Source organism: Schistocerca nitens, chromosome 4, assembly GCF_023898315.1.
Source record: "Schistocerca nitens isolate TAMUIC-IGC-003100 chromosome 4, iqSchNite1.1, whole genome shotgun sequence".
Classification (NCBI taxonomy): domain Eukaryota; kingdom Metazoa; phylum Arthropoda; class Insecta; order Orthoptera; family Acrididae; genus Schistocerca; species Schistocerca nitens.
Genome location: NC_064617.1, coordinates 18,946,232 through 18,966,026, shown reverse-complemented (window position 1 = coordinate 18,966,026; position 19,795 = coordinate 18,946,232). Strand labels below are relative to the sequence as shown.

Here is a 19,795-nt window from a genome sequence, read left to right as displayed (position 1 = left end):
GACGAAACTCTGCTACTTTTCAAAGGAAGGCTTTGAGTTAAGCAGTACATACCAAATCAACCTAGTTGTTTTGGCATTAAAATTGTCGTCCTTTGTGACATACAAACCAATTATACTTTGGATCATATTGTCTGCACTGGTGCCGCCACAGAAGTAGAATCTCAAAAGCTGTTTGGGGAAAATCAGGCGATGTTGTTGACAGTTTCTTATTGCCATACCTCAATGAAGGCCTTTCCATTTATTTAGACATTTAGTATTCGAGCCCCGAATTATTCCTGTGCGTCCGTGATAAATGTACACACGCTGTCGGAACAGTACGCAAAAACAGGAAACATCTACTACCGTTGCCATACAAGCTGAAAAATGGGGACATACAGTTCAAGTCCTGTGGAACATTAATGGCACTAAAAAGGATGCACAAGAAAGAAATCTGGCTGCTTTCCACAGTAAATAGACTATAGTTCGTGGAGATATGGAGAAAAGAACACAGAACAGGCCAGAACTAATTGAAACCTACCTGTGTTGTCAACTGTAATAAGCCAGTGGGTGTAGTTGATAAGACAAACGTGCTATTATCTTCGTACAGTGCATCCGAAAGACAGTGCAGTGATACAAGACAGTTTACTTTTATTTGACTGACTTGTGTGTGCTTAATGCAAAAAATAGTTTTGAAATACAAAAGCAAGAGAAGGTACCACTTGCGAAATAACACTTGGAAATAATCCGTTTGATAAATTTCATAGTCAGACGTGTAGAAGTGCAATCCCACGGACAACCAAAGAAGAAAGCCCTTTCCGGCTGCAGAATAAAGAGGGACATTAACCTGGGTTCCTCGTAGCAACGGAGAGAAAGGAGATTTCCCAGAGACGCTGTGTAGTATGTACTGCTCATTCACAGCGAAAAATAACCCGCGTAAGATGCAAAAAGTGTGATGTGGTTCTCTGCATGGTGCCTTGTTTCGAAAAATATCACACACTAAAGAAATATTGGTAACTGTGTACGTTAGAAGCAAATGAAAGAAAAAATAAAAATAAAAAAGTAAATAAAAGGTTTTTGACTCAGCCAGCGGCAGTCCAAAGCCTACGTCAAAAACGAGGATGGGAAAACACTAAAGTAAACCGTACTGAACGTGGCGAGCTGAAAAAGAAAACAGCGAGCACGAAGAAGGCAGACGTTTACTATCCGATGTCTTACTGCGGAGAATCGACTTTAGGCTTTAATTACAAACGAAGCCACGGATCTATCACAAAATGTGTTATCCAGATATATTCTTTGTTTAAATCTGAGTCCAGATACACGACACAATTTGGTTCTAAATTTTTTTTTAATTACGATAGCATCAAGACTTGTCCGAGATTTGGGCGTTTTCGCTATGCACTACTCACTTTAAAACTATATATCTTGAAACACATTCATTCGACGTTAATGAAATTTAAGTATGTTGTAGACACATACATCGACGGTGTAAGTTTCACGTCTCAGGAATTACTATTTGAAAAGTTCCCATAATTTTTCTAAACTAACTGCTTTTTGAACCCATAATAAACATACAGCTGAAAGTGTTGGTTAGTCTCGAAGCTGTCTTTTGTTTTGAGGGAGACCGTTACTGAACAGTGGCTGTGTGCGGGAAGCCCGCAGCCTGCAGTGACCACAGGGGGCTGACAGCTGGGTCCGCCGCCCGCCGGCCAGGCGTTTGCTCCCGTCAGCCGGCCGGGCAGAAATCACGCTCCGCCCCCCTAACCGCCAAAGAGCTAAACAATTCCACCCCGACACACACCCACGAGTTTAAAAATTCCACTTTGCTCAATCCGATATGACAATGTTGTTTACCATATACTTAGAATTTCTCACGTGAAATGTACATTTCCCCATTTTACACGAGTTATTTTCGAAGACAGAAGAAATCGAGCCGTACACGCTTTTCACATCGCTGAGGTAGTGTTACTTGCTGTGAAAATCCTGTAGCAGCATGGCATAGACTACATTTCCTCAAGTATTTTCTCATCATGTAGGAAAAAATTTTTTCTTATCTGTCACATCATGTATCACAGGACTAGAATATTAAACACATTTTTGGTTCACGATGGAGTGCTAAGATCACCACTTTCGAACCCTCTCTTAAGGTAATCAAATGCCTCGCCACATATGAAGTCTCTTAAATAACAGAACAGGGAAGATCTAAATATCAGGTTTACACTACGTGTCACTTTATAAATTCGGGATTACGTGTGCTTTTATTATGATGGTTGTCTCCCTGTGTAGGTGGAGGAGACTGAAATATCGTTAAAATACAGCCCTGGAACGAAAAAAAAGCCTGTTTGTCGCTCCAAGTCAAGAATCATATCCATGTTGCCCTATCCATCGCTTCCATCCACCAGGGAGCACGTCTCTGATATCAGATTGATAGACTAAGTAATAAAATTGATCATGACAGTCACTAAGCATGTCGAGTAATTTTTTTTCAGCAGTCGGACTACAGTCACCACGTAGTTCAAAGGGGAATCCCTGAAGGGAAGTCGATGTTCTTTTCGAGGAACAACAGTGAGAACCGACAGCTGCAGCTGACCACACAAGGATTCCACTACTGGCAACATTCATTTTGCGTAAAGACTGCGCTATTAAACACAGGATCACAACGACTACACTACTGGCCATTAAAATTGCTACACCACGAAGATGACGTGCTAAAGACGCGAAATTTAACCGACAAGAAGAAGATGCTGTGATATGCAAATGATTAGCTTTTCAGAGCATTCACACAAGGTTGGCGCCGGTGGCGACACCCACAACGTGCTGACATGAGGAAAGCTTTCAACCGATTTCTCATACACGAACAGCATATGACCGGCGTTGCTTGGTGAAACGTTCTTGTGATGCCTCGTGTAAGGAGGAGGAATGCTTACCATCACGTTTCCGACTCTGATAAAGGTCGGATTGTAGCCTATCGCGATTGCGGTTTATCGTATCGCGACATTGCTGCTCGCATTGGTCGAGATCCAATGACTGTTAGCAGAATATGGAATCGGTGGGTTTAGGAGGGTAATACGGAACGCCGTGCTGGATCCCAACGGCCTCGTATCACTAGCAGTCGAGATGACAGGCATCTTATCCGCATGGCTGTAACGGATCGTGCAGTCACGTCTCGATCCCTGAGTCAACAGATGGGGACGTTTGCAAGACAACAACCATCTGCACCAACAGTTCGACGACGTTTGCAGCAGCATGGACTATCAGCTCGGAGACCATGGCTGCGGTTACCCTTGACGCTGCATCACAGACAGAAGTGCCCGCGATGGTGTATTCAACGTGAAAACTGGGTGCACGAATGGCAAAACGCCATTTTTTCGGATGAATCCAGGTTCTGTTTACAGTATCATGATGGTCGCATCTGTGTTTGGCGACATCGCAGTGAACGCACATTGGAAGCATGTATTCATCATCGCCATATTGGCGCACCACCCGGCGTGATGGTATGGGGTGGCCATTGGTTACACGTCTCGGTCATCTCTTGTTCGCATTGATGGCACTTTGGACAGTGGACGTTACATTTCAGATGTGTTACGACCCCTGGCTCTACCCTTCATTCGATCCCTGCGAACCCCTACATTTCAGCAGGATAATGCACGACCGCATGTTGCAGGTCCTGTATGAGCCTTTCTGGATACAGAAAATGTTCGAGTGCTGCCCTGGCCAGCACATTCTCCAGATCTCTCACCAATTGAAAACGTCTGGTCAATGGTGGCCGAGCAACTGGCTCGTCACAATACGCCAGTCACTACTCTTGATGAACTGTGGTATCTTGTTGAAGCTGCATGGGCAGCTGTACCTGTACACGCCATCCAAGATCTCTTTGACTCAATGCCCAGGCGTATCAAGGCCGTTATTACGGCCAGAGGTGGTTGTTCTGGGTACTGATTTGTCAGGATCTATGCACACAAATTGCGTGAAAATGTAATCACATGTCAGTTCTAGTATAATATATTTGTCCAATGAATACCCTTTTATCGTCTGCATTTCTTCTTCGTGTAGCAGTTTTAATAGCCAGTAGTGTATGTTACTGTCACCCTCCATAAAAAGCGGTCTTGGCGCACACAAGAGTCACCGATAGGGTTTCGCTTTCTTGTAAAAATGCTGTCTGCGATTTGTAATCAGGTCTATCCATTCAACCACATACTCACATACTTGCGTTAGATACTGTGGCGAAGCGTATTCATGCCACTCTCATATCTCAAAACGAGTCAACTTTTTCGAACGTGTCTGCTACAGCAAAAACTCCATCGTGGTTTCCCAGACAGTCCATATGTGTCTTGTAACTGCCGCTCAGTCTCTGCCGGCCCTCTCTGCAGCTTCGTCCGTGTGATTGTCCCAATGTAAGTCGGAACTGCAAGGAAGTCAGAGAGCGCTATAACTAAGACATTCTGCATCCCGTGGAGAAACAGATGTGATAGGACCACGTTTTGACCACTAGGTGGAAATGCGAACATGTTGTTGTAGCTCCACCAAACATGTATAATGTGTAAGGCCAGCGCCAAACGAAGCTTTCTCCTGGAACACGAGATAGTAGGAAAGATAGTGCGAGTAGTTACAGTGATGTTCCTTATCAGGAAAATCAGGAAGACTCCACATTATACAGGAACTGGAAGGAGGACTAGGATTTTGCTACTGCAATGCGGTACATGTCCAAACTACTTACAGGTACTGCAGTCCAAAGGAGATGTGCGTCCCCCAGGGTGCATTCATACGTCATCCAAACATTCTCTCCTTCCTCATTATTTTTACTACCCAACAGAGAAAAACTATGAGCTATAAACACTCCACTAACATCATCCAGCAGAGAGCTCGATAACATATTACCATGTCCCTGTCTTCTGATATATCGAAAACAGAAAACATGGTGTAAATTATACTGCTGCTACTTCCACAATACACACAATGTGATTGAAACAAAAGACAGAGGTGGTGCTTGTTATTGACAAAGAAATGTGGAAGACATTGCAACAGATGGAAACGGGAAGAGTGTTGTTTGTATTCCCATACAGCTGTCCGAGGGTGACTGATGACCTCTGCATCTAGAGTCATCTTTCACAGTGATGTGGTAGCAGATGTCTAGGTGTTCCTTTTCGACTGATCCCTCACATTGCAGTCATGGATGTGATCACTGTTTCTGTGCAGGCCATCCTCGGAGGGTGTTGCTCCCGCTAAGATTCTATATCTCAAACAAATGATGTTAGTCAATCAGTATGTGGTAATCATCAGTGTACCAGTGGACGGAAAGGGATGGAAAAGACACCATCGATGTACTGTAATAAGTACCACAATTGATAGCGTGATCAATTTTAGCAGTTTTACCAGTTTTCCCGTAATTTCAACACAGACCAATGATGTGGCAGCATGATTCCCAATTTCTGTATAATTGCTAAGCTACCCTACCACCTCTTTGTATCATATACTAGATTGCGAATGTAGATATATTATGACTGTGTGGTATCTTAATTCACTGTTGATTCTCGAAAAAATATACAGCAAAGTATACTGGACAGCGTCCTATACAAATCTACATACTTCTAGCACTTCGGTCATAGCACTCAATTTACGATTACGACTGCCAATTGCCCCTATACACATGGGAGTCATAGAGCATACTCGCGTTCTTAGGATAAAGTTGGAGATTGAAAAATTCCCCTAGATTGTCTTTGACCAATCCTTCCTGCAACACTATCACTGATTCAATTTGCAACTGACTAGATGTAGGAGGCCCTACATTCCACGTCTCGTGAAGGAACACAGCGAGCCGATTCCGTAACTGGTCTTCACAAAGACTGGTCCGCACGAATATTACTCACGCCGTCACCCAAGTGCACAAGATCTATCCAGATGCGCATTTCGAGGAAGTTATCACCCTTTATTGGTGTATAGTAGATATGAGAGTTTGTGATGATATAACATAAGGTTATGATGGAGCTCCAGACGGACGTAGTTTGAAGCATTTTACGTAAATCAACTGTGCTATCACTTCAGAAATATTGCTCTAGTGTCTAAGGTCAGAACGAAGAAGGTATTGGTAGGAGAGAAATGATCGTGGAAGACAAACACATGCATTCCTAAGGCTACACGGTTATGGACTTGTATGCTACGAGTATAATGCCAGAGAAGTGCGGCTTCCTACCTATTAATCCTGCGGAATGCACCATTGTTAATATTTCAATCTAATAAATATATTCAGAGTGCATGACATACATTCTCCGTACAAGCGTGTCTACGGCTTACTTTGGCGACAAATTGTGAAGTGATGAAACTACTACCTTGCACACCAAAGAAAACATCAATTCTTTGCAATACAAACAAAAAAATCAAATGTGTGTGAAATCTTATGGGACTTAACTGCTAAGATCATCAGTCCCTAAGCTTACACACTACTTAACCTAAATTATCCTAAGGACAAACACACACACCCATCCCGAGGGAGGACTCGAACCTTCGCCGGGACCAGCCGCACAGTCCATGACTGCAGCGCCTTACACCACTGGGCTAGCAATACAAACACTACACGTGTTTCCAGAGGTGTATGACGCCTGGTGATTACGAAGTTCAAGGCCGATTACGGTTTGGAAATTATGATACGCCCATAACAGCCCTATAAAATGATCTTCGACAGCCAAAAATGCATACGAAGAAACAGTGACCTCTCACGACGGAATAAACACCACGATCAGTAGCCAGAGGAGATGTAACAATCTTACCGCAATTTAGCACCGCTCCTGGTAACCTTCCTCTTACTCACGGAAGCCGAAGTCCGAGGCTAGGCTGTGTTGCTCACGTGTAGGATAATGCTGCCGTTTCGCCTTGACTTCATGTCTCTAGTATGCCTCCTCTTCACAATTAAGGTATATAGCATCAGTCTACTCGCCTCCTTCGGAACATGCCATTTTTTGATTTTTCTCAGTACTCTTTTCATGGAATTTGTCGCAAAATTTATGTTTTCTAGTTTTTCGCGATTTTACATATTTCACCGTATTTCCCTCTATTTTTACGTAACATCAATTTTTCGTGATTATACACGGTTTTCCTCCAATTTTACCAATTTTATGTCAACTTCCATATTTTTTCCACAGTATTCCATATGTTTATGGCCATATTGATGACATACCTACGTGCTGTTTGATTTTCTACGAGAATATTTGCGCATCTTATACACCAACCTATTAAAAAATTCTAATACTAAAATTTCTAATTCTAATGCTGGAATGTTTCTTGGGGAATGGCAGCCCATTCTTCACGGAGTGCTGCACTGAGGAGAGGTATCGATGTCAGTCGGTGAGGCCTGGCACGAAGTCGGTTTGCAAACCATCCCAAAGGTGCTGTACAGGTTCAGGTCAGGGCTCTGTGCAGGCCAGTCCATCACAAGGACCCAGACATATCGGCCCACGTATGGTGGTTAGGGTCCTCACTCCTGGTAATTACTTGGTAAAAGATCTGCAAACGTACAGGGAGATCAGTTCAAAATTGTTCAAATGGCTCTGAGCACTATGGGACTTAACATCTATGGTCATCAGTTCCCTAGAACTTAGAACTACTTAAACGTAACTAACCTAAGGACATCACACAACACCCAGTCATCACGAGGCAGAGAAAATCCCTGACCCCGCCGGGAATCGAACCCGGGAACCCGGGCGCGGGAAGCGAGAACGCTACCGCACGACCACGAGCTGCGGACAGAGAGGTCAGTACCCATATTAACCAGCTTAAGGTGAGCAGTTCCTGGGGAGTTTTACTTTAAGGGTGTGAGATTGACGTGTCCACACTGAGTCCGCCCTATCAGTTTATACTGTGCTGTATCGCTGATATCGCACTGAGGGACGTAGGCTCTGTGGAGCGCGAAATGTATGAAATGGCACTCCACAGGCCCAGGCAGGGCAGTCGGTAGTCGCTGGGGAGGCCGCGAGGAGTCGCAGAACGGGCTGGCGCTGGCAGCTGTTCTGGACAGCGGCGTGGACAAGATGCGAGGTACGGCCGTGGAGTGGGCTCTGCTTCGGATTTTGGCCAGGACAAGAGTGTGTGCTTCCTTGTCTTCCAGCAGGACGTCACTGTACGTACGGACAACCGATAACTGGGTCAGCTGCACTTGGGACTTGGGTGGCACGCTAACTTTGTTAAACATATTCAGAGTGTTGATTGCATCAGTTGCAATTTTTTGTCAGTAATTTCAAATAGTAACTGTGTCGTGTGCTGACGGTTCAGGAACCTTTTGCTTAACTGTGAAGTATCTGAGCTCAGCAGGAGAGGTGTTATTTTGATATTGTGACCTGGCCATTCTGTGTCTGTCCTAAGGGAAAAAGGCGCAATCAAAACAAGCCTGTACTGATTGTAAAAAAATGAAAACCATTTCTATTTGTAAACGGGATATGTTGATTTCTGTAGCTTTTCCAAAAAATTTTAATATGAATGTTGGGTAAGGTTGTGGCCTAAACGTGTCTAGCTGGAATTCTGTAGTAATTGATGAGTTTTATTTTCTCATGACCTGTGAATTCTAATGAGCAATTTTGAGAACCTCCTGCTAAGTTCTAGTTAACGATGTTACAACCAGTGTTGGTATGATTAGAATTGTTCTCTTGAAATTTAGCCCAGTGCCAGATTTTATTGAATTTTTTTTTAATTGTTAAAGTGAATGACTGTTTTTGTGTATTTCCTTAAAGCTAATTCAAAGAGAATGTTTCTAAATTATCGATATGATGAATACCATTACACGATTGAACTTATTGTAAAATTCCAGTATAAATTAGGTGTCTTTGTGTTCGTAGAGAGTAAGTACCAATGAATAAAAAAAACATGCCATGAAGGGATTTTATTTTTGAAAATTTTGGTCCAGCGCCTCTCCTCAATGGAACTATGTTTCTTGACATTTATGAATCGAGTAGTCAAACCTTGACAAGGTTATAAGGTCCAGAGATATAACACTAGCGACAAAGATCCGTATTGTGAGGGCTATGGTCTTTCCAGTTGTGATGTATGGATGTGAGACCTGGACCATTAGAAAGGCTGAACGGCGAAGAATTGACTCCTTCGAATTGTAGTGTTGGAGGAAACTTCTTAGAGTTCCATGGACTGCAAAGAGAACCAACAGATCAATATTGGAGCAAATGAAACCAGATTCCTCCCTGGAAGGTCTAATGTTAAAACAAAAGCTGACCTACTTTGGACACACAATGCGAAGGCATGCCTCGCTGGAAAAACATTAATGCTGGGGAAGATTGAAGGAACTAGAAGAAGAGGACGTCAGACGATGAGATGGATCGATGGCATCACGGAAGCAATGTGTTCCAACCTGGAAGGTCTACGGGAGAAAGTGCAAGACAGGAAAAAGTGGCGTGATTTGGTTCATGGGGTCACGAAGAGTCGGAACCAACTAAACGAATAGAGAGAGAGAGAGAGTCATATCAGCTTTGTCCTGTTGAAAAATTTTGGTGTGTGTAAGAGCTCAGATGGAAACCCAGTTCGAAGCACAGAAGGGAAAGCAGAAAGGTGGAAGGAGTATATAGAGGCTCTATACAGGGGCAATGTTCTTGAGGACAATATTATGGAAATGGAAGAGGAGGTAGATGAAGATGAAATGGGAGATACAATACTGCGTGAAGGGTTTGACAGAGCACTGAAAGACCTAAGTCGAAACAAGGCCCCGGGAGTAGACAACATTCCATTAGAACTACTGACAGCCTTGAGAGAGCCAGTCCTGACAAAACTCTACCATCTGGTGAGCAAGATCTCAGACTTCAAGAAGAATATAATAATTCCAATCCCAAAGAAAGCAGGTGTTGACAGATGTGAAAATTACCGAACTATCAGTTTAATAAGTCACAGCTGCAAAATACTAACGCGAATTCTTTACAGACGAATGGAAAAACTGGTAGAAGCCGACCTCGGGGAAGATCAGTTTGGATTCCGTAGAAATGTTGGAACACGTGAGGCAATACTGACCCTACGAGTTATCTTAGAAGATAGATTAAGGAAAGGCAAACCTACGTTTCTAGCATTTGTGGACTTAGAGAAAGCTTTTGACATTGTTGACTGGAATACTCTCTTTCAAATTCTGAAGGTGGCAGGGGAAAATACAGGGTGCGAAAGGCTATTTACAATTTGTACTGAAATCAGATGGCAGTTATAAGAGTCGAGGGGCATGAAAGGGAAGCAGTGGTTGGGAAGGGAGTGAGACAGGGTTGTAGCTTATCCCCGATGCTATTCAATCTGTATATTGAGCAAACAGTAAAGGAAACAAAAGAAAAATTCGGAGTAGGTATTGAAATCCATGGAGAAGAAATAAAAACTTTGAGGTTCGCCGATGACATTGTAATTCTGTCAGAGACAGCAAAGGACTTGGAAGAGCAGTTGCACGGAATGGACAGTGTCTTGAAAGGAGGGTATAAGATGAACATCAACAAAAGCAAAACGACGATAATGGAATGTAGTCCAATTGAGTCGGGTGATGCTGAGGGAATTAGATTAGGAAATGAGACACTGAAAGTAGTAAAGGAGTTTTGCTATTTGGGGAGCAAAATAATTAATGATGGTCGAAGTAGAGAGGATATAAAATGTAGATTGGCAATGGCAAGAAAAGCGTTTCTGAAGAAGAGAAATTTGTTAACATCGAGTATAGATTTGAGTGTCAGGAAGTCGTTTCTGAAAGTATTTGTATGGAGTGTAGCCATGTATGGAAGTGAAACATGGACGATAAATAGTTCGGACAAGAAGAGAATAGAAGCTTTCGAAATATGGTGCTACAGAAGAATGCTGAAGATTAGATGGGTAGAGCACATAACTAATGATGAGGTATTGAATAGAATTGGGGAGAAGAGGAGTTTGTGGCACAACTTAACTAGTAGGAGGGATCGCTTGGTAGCACATGTTCTGAGGCATCAAGGGATCACCAATTTAGTATTGGATGGCAGCGTGGAGGGTAAAAATCGTAGAGGGAGACCAAGAGATGAATACATTAAACAGATTCAGAAGGATGTAGATTGCGGTAGGTACTGGGAGATGAAGAAGCTTGCACAGGATAGAGTAGCATGGAGAGCTGCATCAAACCAGTCTCAGGACTGAAGACCACAGCAACAACATGTGTGTGTGTGTGTGTGTGTGTGTGTGTGTGTGTGTGTGTGTGTGTGTGTGTGTGACTGATCTAGTCCAAAACGCCTCCAACGGACCACGTCCCACCCCCGAGCCCTCACCCCCTTCCTCCCCACTCCTCCTATAAAATATTGGCGAGAAGAATACTCAGTCTCTCAGTGTGTGCTAGAGAGGAAGGATCTCACCACATGAAATTCAAATCAATTTCAATAACATATTGTGTGGCATATTCCCTATTTAATCAGTTTGCGGGAGACAGGGCGCCCTCACTCGGGTATACCTCATTTCCGCACCCCGTACCCACACTTGCCGTGATGTAATAACTGTAAGCACTGAGAACTGAAGTGAAGTGCGGTACAGCAGCCGCCATTTCGAGTTACCCGCACGCGTGTCTGTCGCCTTGCCGCCGCCACGGAGGTCAAAATCCGCCCAGTGCCCTAATTTACAGATCACGATACTAAATACTACTGACCACGGCCTGTAATCTGCCGCATTCATCTCGTTGTCTCATTTGCGCCATCCTTCCAAATTACACTCCTGGAAATGGAAAAAAGAACACATTGACACCGGTGTGTCAGACCCACCATACTTGCTCCGGACACTGCGAGAGGGCTGTACAAGCAATGATCACACGCACGGCACAGCGGACACACCAGGAACCGCGGTGTTGGCCGTCGAATGGCGCTAGCTGCGCAGCATTTGTGCACCGCCGCCGTCAGTGTCAGCCAGTTTGCCGTGGCATACGGAGCTCCATCGCAGTCTTTAACACTGGTAGCATGCCGCGACAGCGTGGACGTGAACCGTATGTGCAGTTGACGGACTTTGAGCGAGGCCGTATAGTGGGCATGCGGGAGGCCGGGTGGACGTACCGCCGAATTGCTCAACACGTGGGGCGTGAGGTCTCCACAGTACATCGATGTTGTCGCCAGTGGTCGGCGGAAGGTGCACGTGCCCGTCGACCTGGGACCGGACCGCAGCGACGCACGGATGCACGCCAAGACCGTAGGATCCTACGCAGTGCCGTAGGGGACCGCACCGCCACTTCCCAGCAAATTAGGGACACTGTTGCTCCTGGGCTATCGGCGAGGACCATTCGCAACCGTCTCCATGAAGCTGGGCTACGGTCCCGCACACCGTTAGGCCGTCTTCCGCTCACGCCCCAACATCGTGCAGCCCGCCTCCAGTGGTGTCGCGACAGGCGTGAATGGAGGGACGAATGGAGACGTCTTCAGCGATGAGAGTCGCTTCTGCCTTGGTGCCAATGATGGTCGTATGCGTGTTTGGCGCCGTGCAGGTGAGCGCCACAATCAGGACTGCATACGACCGAGGCACACAGGGCCAACACCCGGCATCATGGTGTGGGGAGCGATCTCCTACACTGGCCGTACACCACCGGTGATCGTCGAGGGGACACTGAATAGTGCACGGTACATCCAAACCGTCATCGAACCCATCGTTCTACCATTCCTAGACCGGCAAGGGAACTTGCTGTCCCAACAGGACAATGCACGTCCGCATGTATCCCGTGCCACCCAACGTGCTCTAGAAGGTGTAAGTCAACTACCCTGGCCAGCAAGATCTCCGGATCTGTCCCCCATTGAGCATGTTTGGGACTGGATGAAGCGTCGTCTCACGCGGTCTGCACGTCCAGCACGAACGCTGGTCCAACTGAGGTGCCAGGTGGAAATGGCATGGCAAGCCGTTCCACAGGACTACATCCAGCATCTCTACGATCGTCTCCATGGGAGAATAGCAGCCTGCATTGCTGCGAAAGGTGGATATACACTGTACTAGTGCCGACATTGTGCATGCTCTGTTGCCTGTGTCTATGTGCCTGTGGTTCTGTCAGTGTGATCATGTGATGTATCCGACCCCAGGAATGTGTCAATAAAGTTTCCCCTTCCTGGGACAATGAATTCACGGTGTTCTTATTTCAATTGCCAGGAGTGTATTTGCTAACAACTTATACGAGTCAAATGGATCGCTTGAAACACATCCTTGTTCATATTTTTTATTTATTTTCGTGACAGCCATCTATGGGCTACGTTTACACAACTTCCCTCACTTTCTAAACTCCTCCTCCTTCCTCTTCCGCCAGTACTCCTTCATCCGCTGGCTCCCTCGTGCACCTTCTTCTGCCGAGAGCACCCTCTTCTTGCTCGTTTTCTCCTCGAAGAATTCCTTCACCTCCGCAAACCTTTTCCTAAAGATCTGCCTGTTCACAATTTCTTCTGCCATGATCCCGCATTTTCCTAGATCACAGGGCACTTCTTTCACCTGTGGAACTTATGTCTTCCAGTTCTCCTGAAAGAGAAGAATCTTGTTGGCGTGCCTCTCTGATTCCATTCTTTTAATATGTCCATAGAAAGACAGTCTTCTTTTCTTCATTATGATGGTGATGTTTTCAAAGCGTTGATAAAATTCTTGATTTGATCTTAGGCGGAAAGTAAATTCATTTGATATTTTTCTGGGACCAAGAGTCTTTCTTAGGAATTCCCTTTATTTCTTTTCCAAGTCTGAATATCCATTCCTGACTAGTGTCTCAAATGCATATAATTTGACGACTATGCTGTAGTGTCGGAATTTGGCTAGGTATCAGAGTGATTTAGATTTGTATGTGTTCTGACACAATTTGAATGCTGTTTCCATTTTTCTTTCCCGTTCTTCATTTGCTGCCTTTTCATTGTTGTCTGGAGTCAAAATCTCTCCTAGGTACTTGAACCTCTGAACTCTTTTGATGTCACCATAGTTGGTCCTCATTGTCCAGACTGGATCAGTGGCATTTATGTTCATATATTGTGTCTTCTCAAAAGATATTTGCAGTTCTTCCTTCACTACTGTTTCCTTGAGGACTTTAATCTGTTTAGTTGCAATTTGCAGATTCTCTGCAAAATACACTATTGAGCCGTGGTGAGATCGCGCCAGTGTTATTTTTTTCACGTATCGTTGAGATCGATTGAGGTTGGCGGGCGAAGCGAGTTGGTTGTTAGCCTTCGACGGGTAACCCTCGAGAACTCGCGACATTCGCTGGGAGACGAGTGTCAACGGCTGCCGAACGAGCGTGATGACCGTTATATGTTGTGGTGTGAAACTGGTCGGCCGTTTTGGGAACATGGGCAGCTTGGAGATACTAGTTCTGTGACTTCGCTGGGAACAAAATTTGAAGTGAAGCGGTGAGGCTGTGGAACCCGTTCCTTCGTACTGTGTACGTGATATGAGTAAATGGTCGTAACTGTGTTTTGTTGGCCGACGGACTCAGAGGCATTTAAATTTTATTATTATGATGAGCCTTTATAGTCGAACTTTACGATGTTGGCCTAGTTAAATGGTGGCCGTTATTTGAAAGCTTTCTCAGAATTTTTATTAGTGCTCTGTGTTTCTTGTAATCAAATGATTTTATGTTGGCGTTTTCAAAGCCTACACTCTATTAATACGGATGTCCATGTGGAAAATTCTGAAGGTCAAAGTTGCGAATTCGTCAGTGGTGTATCGTGTTCCTTTACACGCTTACCCATATATCGAGTCAAACGTTCGGCCGAGTGTTTCTGTGTTTCAGAGTCATTGGAATGACTCTGTGATTCGCGCAAAAACCTTTGATTGTGCCGGAGCCTTGGCGGGGAGTGAAATGTCATCCGACGTCTAGGCCTGGCAGTGTTTAAGAACCTGGCCACTACCAGGAGTTGTTCACATACCGCCTTCCAAAGCTTATTATTTATCTTTCTTTCGCCAAGGCGGTTTAAGCTAGTAGATGTATAAATATATATTGTATGTAACCTGTTCTTATACGAACGTGCTTCCTTAAATATTAGCGACTGACAACTGGCTTAACTTTAAATTGCATAGTATCTGCTGAGTTCCTTGTGCATCTCCTTTTAGTAGTCTTTTATTAACACGTCTGAGCACTCGAACATTCATTTTTAAAGATCAGTGTTTCTGTTGTAGTTGTTTATGTAAGTGGTTCTGTCATGTTATGTAATTGGATCTTAGCTTGCCACTAGTGTTGAAGTGTCATTAAGTCACCCTTTATTGGTAACTGTTTTCATTGTATGTATTTTGAGCGAAATCCTATGTGGGAATTTGAATTTCTGGAGTTGACATTAATTCTGTTTTCTTAATAAGGAAAAATAAAGCGAGGGGTATTAACGCCCGGCAGGATTAAATTCGTAATTGGCCTTTTAACAATTGCTTCTTTAACGGATTGAAATAGTAAGTTTATAAACGTTTATAACTAGCTCTACAAATGACGAAGAAATAGAAGAAATGGTTCAAATGGCTCTGAGCACTATGGGACTCAACTGCTGAGGTCATTAGTCCCCTAGAACTTAGAACTAGTTAAACCTAACTAACCTAAGGACATCACAAACATCCATGCCCGAGGCAGGATTCGAACCTGCGACCGTAGCGGTCCTGCGGTTCCAGACTGCAGCGCCTTTAACCGCACGGCCACTTCGGCCGGCTTAGAAGAAATGTATGATGAGATAAAAGAAATTATTCAGATGGTGAAGGGAGACGAAAAATTAGTAGTCATGGGTGACTGGAATTCGATAGTGGAAAAAGGAAGACAACGAAACGTAGTGGGTGAATATGAATTGGTAAGAAATGAAAGAGGAACCTGCGCGGTAGAATTTTGCACAGAGCTTAGATAATCATAGCTAACACGTTGTTCAAGAATCATAAAAGAAGGTTGTATACATGTAAGAAGCCTGGAGATACTGACAGGTTTCAGATAGATTATATAATGGTAAGACAGAGATTTAGAAACCAGGTTTTAAATTGTAAGACATTTACAGGGGCAGATGTGGACTCTGACCACAGTCTATTGGTTATGAACTGTAGATTAAAACTGAAGAAACTGAAAAAAAGGTGGGAATTTAAGGAGATGGGACTTGATAAATTGACTAAACCAGAGGTTCTACAGAGTTTCAGGGAGAGCATACGGGAACAATTGACAAGAATGGGGGAAAGAAATACAGTAGAAAAGGAATGGGTAGCTTTGAGGGATGAAGTAGTGAAGGCAGCAGAGGATCAAGTAGGTAAAAAGACGAGTGCTTGTAGAAATCCTTGGGTGACAGAAAAAATATTGAATTTAGTTGATGAAAGGAGAAAATATAAAAATGCAATAAATGAAGCAGGCAAAAAGTAATACAAACGTCTCAAAAATGAGATCGACACGAAGTGCAAAATGGCTAAGCAGGCATGGCTAGAGGACAAATGTAAGGATGTAGAGGCTTATCTCACTAGGGGTAAGATAGATACTGCCTACAGGAAAATTAAAGAGACCTTTGGAGAAAAGAGAATCACTTGTACGAATATCAAGAGCACAGATGGAAGCACCGTTCTAAGCAAAGAAGGGAAAGCAGAAAGGTAGAAGGAGTATATAGAGGGTCTATACAAGGTACTTGAGGGAATTTTATGGAAATGGAAGAAGATGTAGATGAAGAAGAAATGGGAGATATGATAGTGCGTGAAGAGTTTGACAGAGCACTGAAAGACCTGAGTCGAAACAAGGTCCCGGGAGTAGACAACATTCCATTAGAACTACTGACAGCCTTGGGAGAGCCAGTCCTGACAAAACTCTACCATCTGGTGAGCAAAATGTATGAGACAGGCGACATACCCTCAGACTTCAAGAAATATATAATAATTCCAATCCCAAAGAAAGCAGGTGTAAACAGATGTGAAAATTACCAAATTATCAGTTTAATAGTCACGGCTGCAAAATACTAACGCGAATTCTTTACAGAGGAATGGAAAAACTCGTAGAAGCACTGGAACACGTGAGGCAATACTGACCCCACGACCTATCTTAGAAGCTAGATTAAGAAAAGGCAAACCTACGTTTCTAGCATTTGTCGAATTAGAGAAAGCTTTTCACAATTTTGACTGGAATACTCGCTTCCAAATTCTGATGGTGGCAGGTGTAAAATACAGGGAGCGAAAGGCTATTTACAACATGGCAGTTATAAGAGTCGAGGAACATGAAAGGAAAGCAGTGGTTGGGAAAGGAGTGAGACAGGGTTGTAGCCTCTCCCAGATGTTATTCAATCTGTGTATTGAGCAAGCAATAAAGGAAACAAAAGAAAAATGCGGTGTAGGTATTAAATTCATGGAGAAGAAATAAAAACTTTTAAGGTTCGCCGATGACATTGTAATTCTGTCAGAAACAGTGAAGGATTTGGAAGAGCAGTTGAACGGTATGGACAGTGTCTTGAAAGGAGGATATAAGATGAACATCAACAAAAGCAAAACGACGATAATGGAATGTAGTCCAATTGAGTCGGGTGATGCTGAGGGAATTAGATTAGGAAATGAGACACTGAAAGTAGTAAAGGAGTTTTGCTATTTGGGGAGCAAAATAATTGATGATGGTCTAAGTAGAGAGGATATAAAATGTAGATTGGCAATGGCAAGAAAAGCGTTTCTGAAAAAGAGAAATTTGTCAACATCGAGTAGAGATTTAAGTGTCAGGAAGTCGTTTCTGAAAGTATTTGTATGGAGTGTAGCCATGTATGGAAGTGAAACATGGACGATAAATAGTTCGGACACGAAGAGAATAGAAGCTTTCGAAATATGGTGCTACAGAAGAATGCCGAAGATTAGATGGGTAGATCACATAACTAATGAAGAGGTATTGAACAGAATTGGGGAGAAGAGGAGCTTGTGGCACAACTTGACTAGAAGAAGGGATCGGTTGGTAGGACATGTTCTGAGGCATCAAGGGATCACCAGTTTAGTATTGGAGGGCAGTGTGGAGGGTAGAAATCGTAGAGGGAGACCAAGAGATGAATACACTAAGCAGATTCAGAAGGATGTAGGCTGCAGTACGTACTGGGAGATGAAGAAGCTTGCACAGGATAGAGTAGCATGGAGAGCTGCATCAAACCAGTCTCAGGACTGAAGACCACCACAACAACATCAAGCGTATTTTAGAGAAGAATCTTTTAAGTGTGGCCATCTTAATGTAATAACTGGTTTTATGGAGTTTGATGAAGTGGCTATGTGAAGTAATTGATAAATGCTATGCTTAAGGTTTATATAAATGCCTGACACATTAAGTTTTTTATAACTTTCTCTTAAGGGACTGTTTATTTGAGTACTGAGTACGTTGGGTTTCTAACTGTATTTGCAAAGCTTTATCTAGTGGTTCGCCCAAAATTTGTAATTGTCAAATTCCTTAATAGGCTTAATGTCAATAAACTGTATTAATTATAAATTGTGGCTACCAGCCATGATTCCATCCCGCTTCCTCTTTTATGGTATCTACGATATGGTGGTTTAAGTGTAGTACGAATAAGGGAACCCACGTACCAACTATATCATCTGCAAACGCGAGGCATTCAAATGTAAGCACAGATTGTTTGCGGCCTAGCCTGATTCCATTTGGAAAGTTGAACTGACTCATTTCTTTTCGCCATTCCCTGATAACTTTTTCTAAAACTCAGTTGAACAAGATCGGGGAGAGACTGTCTCCTTGTCTCAAACCTGTTTTGATTTCAAAGGGCTCTGACAGTTCGCCTAAGAATTTAATTTGTGATCGGGTGTTTGTTAGTGTTTTGCTGAATAAGCCTCGTTGTCTTATCATCTATTCCAAATGCTCTCAGCATTTCTACTAATGTGTCTCTATCTACGGAATCGTACACCTTTTTTAAGTCCACAAATGTCATCATCACTTTCTTATCTGCTGCTAGTGGCTTTGTTTTGATTAAAGTTTAGATGGTAAAGATCTGCTCTGCACACGATCTTCCTGTCCTAAAGCCGGCTTGATATTCACCTAGTTCTTGATCTATGTGTTGTTCTATTTTATGTCTGAGAGCAATGTCAAGGATCTTGTATGCTACTGGGAGAAGTGATATTCCTCTGTAATTATTGGCATTGGATTTGTCTCCTTTCTTGTGCTATGGGTGGATGACAGCATCTCTCCATTCTTCGGGAATTCTCCTGTGAGCCAGATTGTTTGAAAGAGTCTTTCAAGTCATTCCAGGAAACTGTCTCCTGCGTACTTCAAAAGTTCTCCAACAATTGAATCTTTGCCAGACACTTTGTTGTTTTTCAAGCTCCTGATGATCACTCGTATTTCCTTTTCATACGATGGCTTGGAATCAGGAAGTTTGTTTCCTGGTTTCTGGAAGGTTAATTTTTTTGGTGATAGGTCACAGATGAGCAACTCTTTGAAGTACCTAGCGAAGTGTTCACAATTCTGTTTGTTGTTATAATCAATCTGCCCTAATCATTTTTGGAACAGTTGGTGGGTGATGAGTAAACTCTAAGTTTTGATTTAAATGTCTGATAGAAGCTTCTGGTGTTGTACTTCTGGAAATTCTCTTCTAGTTCCTTTAATTGATCTCTTTCAAATCTTCGTTTGCGCTCCTAAATACTTTTGCTGTCGTCCTCCTTTGGGCTTTAAATTCTTCGAAGTTCTGTTTGGTAGAGTTCCACTTGCCCCAAACTTCAGAACGTTTCCGTTAGGTACCTTCACAGTCATCATCCCACCATGGATGCTTCCTTTTCTTAGCAAGGAAAATGTTTGTTTCGCTGCTTCCTGAATCTTCTGAGCAATTTTGTCCCACTAGTTGGAGTTAAACGTGTCAAGTTCATGCTGATACTTCACAACTATTTCATCACTGATTTCCAGGTCTTCGTAATAGAACGTCTTTTCATCGTCTGATAATCACATGCA

General features: G+C 43.3%; 1 protein-coding gene across 1 annotated transcript in view; it reads right to left on the bottom strand.

Annotated features, from left to right (window-relative positions):
* LOC126251374 (transient receptor potential-gamma protein-like) overlaps positions 1-13,356 on the bottom strand; it is a 586,511-nt gene extending 573,155 nt beyond the window's left edge. The window contains exon 1 of the mRNA XM_049951758.1: positions 13,184-13,356. Coding sequence (XP_049807715.1) covers positions 13,184-13,356 — 173 coding nt within the window. The remainder of the gene's footprint in view (positions 1-13,183) is intronic.
* Positions 13,357-19,795: the final 6,439 nt, after the last annotated feature.